General features: G+C 42.3%; 1 protein-coding gene across 3 annotated transcripts; it reads right to left on the bottom strand.

The window, feature by feature from the left end:
• Positions 1-464: 464 nt before the first annotated feature.
• Positions 465-12,174, bottom strand: LOC136685924 (arf-GAP with GTPase, ANK repeat and PH domain-containing protein 2-like). 3 transcript variants are annotated; one of them, XM_066659456.1, is made up of 17 exons: positions 12,118-12,174; positions 10,231-10,318; positions 8,907-8,992; positions 8,607-8,748; positions 8,305-8,439; positions 7,991-8,112; positions 6,816-6,959; positions 6,450-6,533; positions 5,374-5,478; positions 4,111-4,270; positions 3,916-4,017; positions 3,662-3,802; positions 2,606-2,665; positions 2,141-2,289; positions 1,695-1,785; positions 1,337-1,559; positions 468-814 (listed from the first exon to the last, which is right to left on the bottom strand). In XM_066659456.1, exons 2-17 carry the CDS (start codon positions 10,301-10,303, stop codon positions 496-498), a joined length of 2,136 nt encoding a protein of 711 aa, XP_066515553.1. In that variant the 5' UTR covers positions 10,304-10,318; positions 12,118-12,174; the 3' UTR covers positions 468-495. The 3 variants fall into 3 exon arrangements, with proteins under 3 accessions (XP_066515555.1, XP_066515553.1, XP_066515554.1); XM_066659458.1 differs by lacking the exon at positions 6,816-6,959 and having other exon boundaries at positions 465-814; XM_066659457.1 differs by lacking the exon at positions 2,606-2,665 and having other exon boundaries at positions 470-814.
• Positions 12,175-13,172: the final 998 nt, after the last annotated feature.

Below are 13,172 nucleotides of genomic sequence, written 5' to 3'. Positions count from 1 at the left end.
ACACACTCTATCAGATTAGAACACACCACTCCTCACAGACAGTCACACGGAGGAAACCCACACAGACACAGGGAGAACACACCACACTCCTCACAGACAGTCACCCGAAGGAAACCCATGCAGACACAGGGAGAACACACCACACTCCTCACAGACAGTCACCCGGAGGAAACCCATGCAGACACAGGGAGAACACACCACACTCCTCACAGACAGTCACCCGGAGGAAACCCATGCAGACACAGGGAGAACACACCACACTCCTGGACAATCACCTGGAGCGGGAATCGAACCCATAACTTCCAGGTCCCTGGAGCTGTGTGACTACCACACTACCTGCTGCACCACCGTGCTGCCCATAATATAAACAGTGTTTAAAAATTGTCATATATATATATATATACTTGGCGGGTGTTAACTTTATTTTTACATGTAACATGATGTGTTAATGAGGGCAGTGGCCGTAGTTATATTTGGCGGTTGTGAACTGCGTTCTCACATATGTTCAGCATGCATTTTCACTGTGTATGGCATCCTTACCCAGACTAAGAGCTGAGTCATGACTACATCTCCCAGTTGGCAAGCAGCGTGCAGGGGGCTTTGAGAATGCAGAGGGGATCCTGCTGTTGGGGCATTGAGCTGTTCTTTGGCACTGTGAGCCAGCAGCAGCAAGAGTTGGGGAAGGTCTCTCTCTGTGACAGCTCTGAGCAGCTGAGTTGATGTCACTTCTCCTGGGTTCTCAGCCAGAGTCGGCAGGGGCGCCACAAACAGCTTCTGCTCATATTTACCTCTGATCCAAGACTCCCTCTGCTCTCTGAGTGAAATACAAATGAAACAGGCCGATGTAGTTATATGTTTATCTGTGTGTGACTATGTTTGCCATCTGTGTTTTTCTTGGGAATTTCTACGATTATTGCCTGGATTTTCTTAAAGGATCATGGCACTTTTTGTGGTGAAAAAAATACAATTGCAACAGTGGAATTCCTCTAAATTTTAGATCCACCACCTTGCACATTCTAGTTCCAACCATAGACTGTTCCAGCTTAATTTCTCAAGTCCTTGATTGCCTCCGACATACACTTTACCCTTACGTAAATAGGAAGCATAGTTAATTAGATATAAATTTGTATGACAGTTGAATTTCCAGGAGGAGAGAAATGGGGACCACAACTCTACATGAAGGCAGATCTCCAACAGTGAGACTGGCACAAACATCTATTTGGCACCCATCCACAGCTAGGCTACAGTCAGGTTTGGCTGCATGTCATCAAAGAGTGTTGCAATCAGCTATGAACCTCATCCTGTAACTGAAACAATCTCAAGAATTTCCACTCACCTTGTTGCTTCAGGTGTGGGTTTTTGGCGACCTTGTGTACACTTTTCCCAAATGCTGTTGGCCATGTGGTTTCCTATAGCAGTTAATACCTTGGTAAGCTCACTGGGCCAGTCATCTAAGTCCAAGGAGCGCACTCGGGACAAGTGTGTCCCAAGGTTCCGATGGATACCTGAGCACTCAATACAAATGAGTGCCCCCAAGTTAAGGCTTGCCCAAGTGGGATCTGTTAGAGGAGAGAATAAGGATCATTCATATTGTACTCCACAGTGTTTGCAGCTACAATAAAAGTTTAGCTCTGGTCCTGGGTAGTAGGTTATTATATCTATGAGAATTGGTGATAGATTGAGGTAGCACTCACTTGGTGCCTCACAGTCCACACAGTGGTCATTGCCCTTTGCATTGCGTATGGCTTGTATTGCCACAGCTTCACTCTGGCTGCACCTTCGAGTCTGACACACACACACACACACACTTATGGTAGGTACTTTCATTCCCATAATGCAGGGGTGCATAATAATGCCTTATTCCGGCCAAGCAGGAGCTTACCTGATCAACTGACCTACCCATGCTCTGCACAATACACTATATTATTTTCATGTTATAATTCAAATGATAATATATCACTGAGAATCCCCTTGGGCGAGTAATAAACCATCCTCTCTAGACCTCAGTTGGATTGGTGTGCTCCAGCTTGGCTGGAATGAAAGCTTGCAAACGTGCCATGTGTTTTTTGGGCTTTCAAAATTGTACAAACCATACGTAAAGACAGTTTTGTTTTGCTTATGAACCATTGCAAAAACCAACCTTATTTCTACTTTCACAGAGTTGCAGAGAGGCCAGGATTTGGCTCTCGATGGCCTGTACCCAGGCATCCCTTTCCTCGTGATTTTGGGCTTCAAAGTGCCAACTCTGCCCTGTGCTGGAAATGATGATGAAGTCTGCACTCTCCTCCTCTGTGAAGTACATGCAACATTTATTTGTCAGGCAGGAAGTAATCAATGGGAGTCACCCATATAAGCTCTTGGACTAATACATTCAATTCTCATTACCATGACATATGAGATAGGGAGAGAGAAAGAAAAAGAGAGGAAGAGACAGAGAGAAGAATGGAAATGGTCACACAAATCCATTTGCTGTAATCTAATGATGTGGCATCGAGGCTGAGAAATGATCAAGGTCACACACAAGCACACATCCACACACAGCAGAGCAACATCCAGGCACTCTGGAGCTCAACAGTACAATCTCCACCACGTGGCTCCTTATTACCTGTTCGGTTAATGTTTCGCAAGCTACCAAAGCTTTTCAATTTCCACATTTTGCGCTTGGCTTGCAGAGCGAGAAATTAGCCCAGGACAGCAGAGGACAAAGGGAGAGGAAGGAAAAAGAGAAGGGAAGAGAAAAAAGAGAGAAGCAAAAGAGAATATAAGGTAATTTCATAGAATGCATTTACACAGTGTAAAAATAGAGCCAGAAAGAACAGAAGGCAAGCAAGGAAAACTTCAGTAGGCTTCTTTAAGCTTTTAGCTTATTATAGCATATACACAATCAAATCATAACATAATGACCGACACTCACTGTCCATTCTCTCAGCTCCACTGTCCACAGGAGCACTTTGTAGTTCTTCATTACAGACCGTAGTCCATCTATTGCTATGCATACATTCTTATCTCTATTTCACCCTGTTCTTCAAAGATCAGGACCCTCACAGGACCACCACAGAGCTGGTATGATTTGGATGGTGGGCCAGTCTAAGTGCTGAAGTGACTAGTAAGAGTGGATCAGACACAGCAGAGCTGCTGGAATTTTTAATGCCCTCAGTGTCACTGCTGGAATGAGAACAAGGTAGGTGTCTTAACAGAGTGGACAGTGTTTTAAAACTTAAGCAGCACTGCACACCCCCACCACATCAGTGTCACCGCAGCGCTTAGACTGGCCCACCGTCCCAATCATGCCAGCCCTGTGGTGGTCCTGAAGATTGAAGAACAAGGTGAAAATGGGAAAATAAAGTATACAGAGCAACAAATGAATTATAGTCTTTAGTTATATATCAACAAAGTGCTCTCATATGGTTAGTGGAACTCATAGAATGGACAGTGAGTGTAGATACAAGGAGGTGGTCATATTGTCATGAGTGGTGTAAACTGATTCATCAACAGCCATGAAACCGAAGGCTACCGTTAACATTTACAATGTCTACTGGTTTAACTGACATTGACATTGGCCCTTCATCACATTTGGACACTTAAAACACATTGAATGAATAATAATGTGGTGTAGTTTGCTTGTTCTGTAATTGGTTTTCGTGGTTGTAATGGTGCTCACCATCAGCCTGACTGGCTGCAATGTCTCCTTTCACATTCATGCTCTTTTTCCTCTTGGTCTTGGTCTTCCTGTCTGTCATAGGGGAGGATGGTGTGAGGTCTTTTCCCAAAGGAGAGCCCAGAGATCCCTCAAAGCTGGAGTCTGTTTAAAAGGGTGGTATCAAACACATAATTCAAACTTTATTTTGTTTTTCAGGCCTAATGAACTAATGTTTAATTTAACTGAATTTAATTTACCGAGACGCACTGACATACCCATGCTCACTCCCTTATTGGACACAGATGAAGGGCAGCGTTTAACTCTTTGGTCATCTTGAGAACCTGTTCCAGCCGCCTCATCTACAGTCAGAAGACTTGCTATATACACAGAGGAAGAAGAGATCCAAGTCAAAGGTAAAGAGCTTACTGTAAAATGATATCCAAATACAATAAGTTTCCTGCATCACTCACATGGAGTCGCCCCTTCAGATGGTGGCTTGTCTTTTGTGAGGCCATTGACCCCCGGGGCAGGGCCGCTTGGAGGTGCGGCTCGGTGCAGACGTTTTCCTGGTACTTTCACAGTCACACGCAGCAGGTCCATTTCTTTGCAGTGAGTGTTTTGCTTATACTCCTGTTATTAGTCATACACAAATGTTAAAATGCACATTCAGAAGATGCAGGTTTTTGTTTTAATATTTAATTTAATATTGTAAATTCTGTGCAGCAAAAAAACTATTAAAATAGACTCTTGGCTTGAACAGGAAAACCTTCAAATGGCTACATCATTCGTACAATTCTTTAGTGATGCAAAATGGCTCTTGAAATTGGTACCTTGTATTTAAACACCTCATTTACATTATGTGAAAATGAAGGTTTTAATGCAGATAAGAAATGACTTGAACTCTAGGCTATAGACAAATGGCAATCAATCTCTCTTTCTGGAGAAAGAGGCTATTTAGGAAGGATTTGTAAATTATGTAATAGGCAGAATGAATAACCCCAGTTATTAAAGCTGGAAGAGTGTGTACGCTTGCCTGTTCGTTAAAATGTAAAACAGTTCCTACAGCAAGAGAATTGAAATACTCAACAAAGAAACAAAACAAAACAAGAAGAAGAAATTGTCCTTTGTCTCACTTTATATAAATACATCATTCTGCTTTCGTCATCTTCCCCTTTTCTTAACTAGATGCTCTGCAGTGATAATGCCTGTTTGTGTGAATCTTCTGCCTGAATTGACTGTGAGTAAGATTTCGTAAACTGTTGCTAACAAATATGAACATATACCAGTAGCTAGCACTTCCCCAGGCCCTTTGTTTTATCCTTTAAATGAATACTCTTGTGTGTCTAAACAGTTGTGTGCTAGTCTAGTTTAGTTTTGCTTGTCAACGAGATCCTGTTTATTGACCCCGCATTCCAGTCTGGCAACAAAACATATGCTGTTTTGGTGATGATTGGTGTATTCATAACTTTGCTGCTAATCAGTTTAGCAGCATCCAAACCAAACAAATGTTGTTGGTGGTTACTGGTGCTGTTTTTTTTAAGCAGGATAATAAATAATTCTGTTCCCATGGTCCTCAGAAAGCCCCCAACTGCAACCACATAGTGGATGTGGGTTTTATTTAACAATGTGATTAAAAACTAGGCCATAATTCCTGTGATTCCTGAACTATAAGTGGAGACTTCAGCCTGATTCAGTCACTGCACGTCCCGTGTAACAAATGAAATGCGACTCACATTGATGTTCGAATGGTACGTTAACATGCCACTGTTGGACAGTGTGACAAACTTCTTCTTCCATTCCTTGTTCAAAGAGCGTTCACTCCGTTTCCATAAAGTGCCCTAACAGAGAAACAAACAAAAAAAATGTTACCACTTCGGGAGCATAGCTGCATCACTTTTTTCCCCAATGACATCAAAATCATCCAACTTCATCTGCTAATGATGCTATTCATTGGTTGTTTTGGACAGGAAAGTGTTTCACATTAAACTAATCTGAATGGCAGTAAATGAATAATGTGTTATGAATTAAAGGTTGAAAAATTGGTGCAATTACCCTATGAGAGATAACTGTAACATCAAAAATATTTTGCTTACTTAGAGATCAACTCACTCACACCTACGGACAATTTTGAGTCACACATCCACCTACCAACGTGTGTTTTTGGACTGTGGGTGGAAACCGGAGCACCCGGAGGAAACCCACGCAGACACAGGGAGAACACACCACACTCCTCACAGACAGTCACCCGGAGGAAACCCACGCAGACACAGGGAGAACACACCACACTCCTCACAGACAGTCACCCGGAGGAAACCCACGCAGACACAGGGAGAACACACCACACTCCTCACAGACAGTCACCCGGAGGAAACCCACGCAGACACAGGGAGAACACACCACACTCCTCACAGACAGTCAACCGGAGGAAACCCACGCAGACACAGGGAGAACACACCACACTCCTCACAGACAGTCAACCGGAGGAATCCCATGCAAACACAGGGAAAACACACCACACTCCTCACAGACAGTCACCTGGAGGAAACCCACGCAGACACAGGGAGAACACACCACACTCCTCACAGACAGTCACCCGGAGGAAACGCACGCAGACACAGGGAGAACACACCACACTCCTCACAGACAGTCACCCGGAGGAAACGCACGCAGACACAGGGAGAACACACCACATTCCTCACAGACAGTCACCCGGAGCAGGATTCGAACCCACAACCTCCAGGTCCCTGGAGCTGTGTGACTGCGACACCACCTGCTGTGTCACCATGCCACCTTCAGCCTGTACTCATACCTGTTTAATAACAACTGGTCTGCTGCTTCCCACATCAGCTCTGCTGTCTGGGGTCTTCCTCTCAGTGTCACTCCCCCGGCGGTTCTAAAATGGCAGGCATGTCAGATTAAGCATCAGTGATACACAGAGATGAAAGAGACAGAGCCAGAAAGAGGAAGACAGACAAAACATGAGATGTGGTGAGAGACAGAATGATAGAGAGCTTATCTGACATGCTTTGAGTTCCTCCGCTTATGAAACAATTGCATTTCTGCAATCATTCACTCCTCAAACAGCTCTCTTATTGTGAGAAGGGAATGGCTCTCTCTCCCCAAAAATCTCTGTGCTACTTCACTTTTTGGACAGTATGGAGACTAAAAGACTAACCGTGAATAAGGAGGTCCGTCGGCGAGGGACGTTTCTCTGGGAGCCCCCCTCTCCCCCTGCCCCTACCCGTATTTCTCTGTGACCTATCACAGGGGTGGAGGGCAAAGAGGAGGAGTAATCACTACTCTGACCCCCATTACTGGCCTGGGAGAGGGAGAGAGACGAGAGAGAGACACAGGACAGACAGAGAAGGATGTTAAATGGAACAGATATAGAATGAAGTGGGGGTAGGTGGGCGGAGTAGAGAAGACAGACACCAAGATAGAACATGACAACTTTTTTTTTTTTTTGAAGACCCTTATCTTATAATGTTTTTGTATTTTAGTGTTCACATATGACGTGTGGGGGTTTATGTACTCAAAAAATTTATATTATTATTATTATTATTACATTTTCTAACCTCTCTCTATTCCTTAAAATTAAACAGGCTTTTACTGGACCTTAAATAAGAATGTCATCATCATCATTACCTCTGTTCTTATTGGATGACTATTGTGCCTCATTCAAAAAGGAATCCTGAGTAAAACACACCATATAATTTAACAGTTTAACAAATGGGTGGCGGTAAGGTACTCACTATATAGTTTGCTCTTTTGGCATCTATTTAATATATACATACACACACACACACACACACACACACACATACACACACACTTAAAGGAAGGTGGCTGCAAAGATCTAACCACGGTAACTATTTATAACATTTAGAGCCTGTTTTATGTCTGTTGTAGCAGAAGGTCTCTACTGTTGTAGCGACTTATTGGATTGTTTTAAGCAGCCATCATTCTCTAGGTCTGTGTCTCATAAAGAACACTTCTAATTTTAAAAACATTTATAAGAACTATAATTTATTCTGATTTTATGTATAGTACTGCGATTTATTCCTTTAATAAGTCTTTATAATCTTATAAAAATGCAATAGCATAGTAGATAATACGACTTCATACTAGGGTTAGACTCCCACCTCAGGCAAGAAGCTTGTTAGAGTGGGTTTCCTGTACCCTGGCTGTATACTTCTAAAGCTCTAGGGAGAAATGTACTTTATAAAGATAAACCAAATGTTTTTGTAGCAATGTAGGTGTGAGACGCTTTGATAAGTCTGACCCGCTCTTATCTGTTTATCTGATAATCTATGACACCAGAACCATACTGAGAGATTAGGAAGGTAGTACCTGTCCTGGAAATGAAGAAGCCACTGGTGTGGAGGCTCCAGGGTGGCTGGGGGAGTTGGGAAGAGACTTGCAGGAAGCTAGAAGAGCAGCTTGTTTCTTTGCTGCTACTATCTTCTGGGACGCTGAGAGGTGAACACTGGCATATTAGCATGAATATAACGTGCAACACACCAATTCTAAACATATAATGCACAGAATTAAGTTTGTTTCAAGAAATAATACTAAAAAACAAAGCTAAACTGGCCATTAAAAACTCCCTGGATAATATGTTTTATTAAGGATTATATTATTTCTAAGTCAAAAAAGAGCCGAACCCTCATTGAAGACTCTGTCCACGTTCAGTCCATAGGTGGCACAGGTTTCATAATATGTGCAGCGTCGCACATCTGCACAAAGCTGCTGCACCCTCTTATCCTCGATCACACGGACGTTAGTAGTACTAATCTTATCTGTGGAGAATAGCACAGCGACACATTGATTCTACTGCCACCTATAAAAGAGCTGACTTAGGATCAGTTCTTTGTTGACCATATGGGAAAACTGGTCAGCACTATTATTCTGAGAGGTTGGAGTAGGTGTAAATCTGCTGCAGACCACAAGTATGTGTGATACCTACCTTGGGTACCCACTACAATGAGGGCGATGTCCGCAGTGCTGCGGTGGGCACTCAGTTCACTGAAACAGTTGTATACTTCCTGAAAACTAGCTTCATTTTCCAGGCTAAACACCATGATGACGGCATCCACCCAGTTGCTGAACTACAGGACAAAGTTATGGTTATGGTTTAGAATGCATATAAAACGATTAAGTCCATTCATGATTAATTAAAAAAAAATGTTTACTTTTTTATTACGTCTCTGAGGGCTTGGTCTTCACAAACTAGTCACTAAGCTAGTCACTAAAAATTGTCACAAACCTGTGGACTAGGAAGGCCTGTTTCCTCACGAATAAGAAGCAAATGGCTTTGTCCATCCACCAGTACCTCCTTCTTGTATCTGCCACCTGATAAGGGAGAAAGGAAATAAAATTGGGAACCAGTATTTAATGAGATCTGGGTTTGTGTCAGTTATAAAGAGACAATCAGGGGTACAACATTTTTTACTGAGTTTAATCCCCAGTGATGCCTAAGCCATTTCATGTCAGGAGTCCAAGACAGCGAAAGTGGCCTCTCTCTATTTGTGTGTGTAGGAAGCTCACCCCTCTCCCCATCACCCATTTTAGTGCTAGCAAATACATATGTGTCTGTTAGCTAACACAAAGTGTGCTAACATAAAAGATCTAGTCAGTTAGCATTCTCCTTAAATCATGCTGAGTTTTCGTTGTCATTGTGTTGGTAGCAGTTCAAAAGGAACAGCGTGAGTTCATATGAGGAAACATGCAAGACTTAATTAGCTACTGAAACGGTATCATATTCCAAAAATAGCTTTAAGTGTGCTAAGAGAAACCACTGTAAAAAGTGCTGTTAAATAGGGGGATGCCGTTTTATCTTGAGAGCAGTAGCAAAGTTTGAAAGATTTTTAAAAGAATAACAGTATTGGGGTGGATATTGTCAGCAGTGTGGCATAGTTGCAGAATGCATGCTGGGTATTGTAGTGAAAGGACAATAATTAAGAAAAGCAATGCAAAATTTTGAATTTGGTCAAACAAATGTGACGTAGAGCTGCTTTGCTACAGACTACTTCATAACATAACAAATAAGATGTTAATTGCTAGTTTAAGGCCAGAAAGGCTTATTGTAAAAGATGTATATTGTCTTTGGCCTTTTAACCGTTTTTAAGTCCCTGAATGAGTCTGCTCTTATAAAGGAGATCTGCTCAAACTCAATATTTCCTCAGGTCTTTGAGGTCATATGGTCTTGGCCTTTGCAGTTGCAGCGCAAAAACTATGGAACAGCCTACCCTTGGATATCAGGTCGGCACCTTCTATTCACATTTTTAAAACTAAACTTAAAACCTTTTTTGATCGGATAGCCTCCGACCCTTCTGTTTAAGTTGATGGCTTATGTTTTTGTCGTGAAGTTTATGTACTATGTTTACATGTGTGTGTTTTTTAATGTATTGTTATTTTCAGCACTTTGTTTTTAAATGTGCCTTATAAATAAATTACTTACTTGGATGATTTCCTCTAACAAAAAAACAAAACAAAAATCCAGTCCTAACTAGATAAGAATCATGGGCTGCATGTGAAATCTCATTGAGGATTAGACAGTGTAGGCTGTTGAAAGAGGCCAAAGTTCTCACCCTCATGTGACTCCTGGGGAAGGTAGCTTCCTGTGATAAACCTGTTTACCAGCGCAGTCTTTCCACTCCGCATGTTACCGAGCACCCCCTGAATGAACCCAGAGAGAAACAGAAGTAACAAAGAAGACATTCAACATTTACACTTCTACTGCACTGTACTCTCTTCCTCAGAAATCAGACACTAGAGCACAAATATATTTTTCTTAACAGAACTGCCTCATCTTGGTGTTTATTTTTTGTTCAACAAACAAGGCTAGACTTATATTAGAGCATTATACACATGAAGAACAATCAGAAAACATCCATCCTTCCATTATCTGTAACCGCTTATCCAATTTAGGGTCGCGGGGGGTCCAGAGCCTACCTGGAATCATCGGGCGCAAGGCGGGAATACACCCTGGAGGGGGCGCCAGTCCTTCACAGGGCAACACAGACACACACACATTCACTCACACACACGGACACTTTCGAGTCGCCAATCCACCTGCAACGTGTGTTTTTGGACTGTGGGAGGAAACCGGAGCACCCGGAGGAAACCCACGCAGACACGGGGAGAACACACCAACTCCTCACAGACAGTCACCCGGAGCTGGAATCGAACCCACAACCTCCAGGCCCCTGGAGCTGTGTGACTGCGACACTACCTGCTGCGCCTGCACTGTCCAGTTAAAAAAAAAAACGGATCTCCCAAAATAGCAACTTTATAGGAGAAGGGAAAAACCTCTTTAACTTTCAATGAAAGTCAATTTAAAAATAGTTTTTTTTTTCATTCATTCATTATCTGTAGGCGGGAATACACCCTGGAGGGGGCACCACTCCTTCACAGGGCAACACACACACACATTCACTCACACCTACGGACACTTTTTGAGTCACCAATCCACCTACGTGGATTTTTGGACTGTGGGAGGAAACCGGAGCACCCGGAGGAAACCCACGCAGACACAGTGAGAACACACCACACTCCTCACAGACAGTCACCCGGAGGAAACCCACGCGGACACAGGGAGAACACACCCACTCTCACAGACAGTCACCTGGAGGAAACCCATGCGGACACAGGGAGAACACACCACACTCCTCACAGACAGTCACCCGGAGGAAACCCACGCGGACACAGGGAGAACACACCACACTCCTCACAGACAGTCACCCAGAGGAAACCCACACGGACACAGGGAGAACACACCAACTCCTCACAGACAATCACCCGGAGGAAACCCATGCGGACACAGGGAGAACACACCAACTCCTCACAGACAGTCACCCGGAGCGGGAATCGAACCCACCATCTCCAGGCCTCTGGAGCTGTGTGACTGCGATGTAAAAATATTTTATTTCAAGTAATTTTGCAGCATTTCTATTGGCCCATTTATCAAGAAGTTGTGAAGGGCAGCTGCTGTGTTCAAATGAGTAAACAAAAATTCCACACAAATGGATATACATTTTTAAAACCTGACAGCGGTAATTTATAAGCAATAACTAAGTTAACTAACTCATGTGCACTTTCATGTGAATATGGTAGTAGGTTCTACAACATGACTACGTTCATTTTACTAAACAAGGCTGGTCCTAATTTTTATCATTTGTGGAGGGCAAGACACTGAATGGCAATTTGACAACAGTCAATTAGTCTGTTATATAATAGTGATTACAAAATCCAGGACTGGAAACTGGATTTATAAATCTGGATTTGAGGACCTGAATAATGAGGGTGGGACAATGTTTAAACAGAATGCTGTCAGTGTTTTATTATTTTGAAATGAATTCCAATATATGACTAAGTTAATAAGCCTTTAAATCTTTAAAAATCTACATAAACACTTGTATTGTCCATTTACCCTTTAGTTTATTCCTGTTTGTATGAAGATAATGTAATAGTCTTACCAGTCTCAACTCTGGAATAGAGCGATTCAGGGTCCATTCCTGGCTGTTGGCACATGATGCTTTGAAAAGAATGAGAGAGAGTTCACAGGCGGTCAGATGCCTTGTTCAAACACATGAAAGACTTGAATACTGAAAATAGCAAGCATCATTTATAATATTAGAATCAAGCTTACACATGAACTGCTGCCTATCTTTTCTGTTAGTGATGACAGAATGTCTGGTTGTACTCAAACACAGCGTAGTGGACCCAAAACCCCAAAATTTACAAGTTCTATAAGACAGCGCATTAATTCTAACCCACTTCTCGAATTTTAAAAATAAGAACAAATGGCCAATTGGAGAAGCAGTCGAATGGTTACTTTAAAAGAATCCACAGCTTCCCTTAAATCTAACCAGCTCTTTGCTCTCATGTCAGTGTCTGCAATTCTTAAAAATGTGCACATTATTATACATATTTTCAAAACTTTGTTTTGTTAATAACACAACTTGTCTACATTTTACATTAGTAATAAGTGGTTGTGACTTTTAGGGCTATTTTTTTAATTTAAAGAAATCAGTTTCTCTGTGTTTACAATAGAGCAATTAATAAGTAAATAAACAAAAAGGTAAAGTATAATTATTTTGGGGATTGAAAATAAAAGCCTAATTGTTTCAGCATTAAATAAATCTTGATTTTTTTTGGTGAGATTAGAAAAAGCTCTGAATGTACACATACGCCCTCTCTTTTCTCATAAGTGAGGAGTGGCTGAACCCCAGCTGTGGTGCTGTCATCAGTGACGGATGGAGTAGCATGCTGTTTCGTCTGCGATTGCTTCAGTCGTGGCTTACCAACTGTGGCTCGATGTGGACGTGTACAGGGGGCAGCTAAGGACTTGCCGGACAGTGTTTAGTCACATATTGCTATAGTGATTTGCACTGCTTGACCAGGAAGTCTGCTGCTTCCACACACACACAGAAGCTTGTGATTGAAATAAAGAAGTGTTTCTGAACGCACCACTATCAACTTCCCACTTCCTGTGTGAAATGCAGGCATTCACATAGGCACACCAATTCAG

This window comes from Hoplias malabaricus, unplaced genomic scaffold (genome assembly GCF_029633855.1).
Source record: "Hoplias malabaricus isolate fHopMal1 unplaced genomic scaffold, fHopMal1.hap1 scaffold_580, whole genome shotgun sequence".
Classification (NCBI taxonomy): Eukaryota; Metazoa; Chordata; class Actinopteri; order Characiformes; family Erythrinidae; genus Hoplias; species Hoplias malabaricus.
The sequence above is the reverse complement of the archived record's forward strand: the minus strand, read 5'-3'. Positions and strand labels throughout refer to the sequence as shown.

Excerpts from the sequence above, each read along its gene's own strand:
- LOC136685924 (XM_066659456.1), bottom strand. The coding sequence starts at position 10,303 with ATGCGGAGTGGAAAGACTGCGCTGGTAAACAGGTTTATCACAGGAAGC. Across the intron at positions 8,749-8,906 it reads CAGGCCTTCCTAGTCCACAG|TTCAGCAACTGGGTGGATGC; the intron begins GTTTGTGACAAT and ends TTTGTCCTGTAG. Across the intron at positions 8,440-8,606 it reads CATTGTAGTGGGTACCCAAG|ATAAGATTAGTACTACTAAC; the intron begins GTAGGTATCACA and ends TATTCTCCACAG.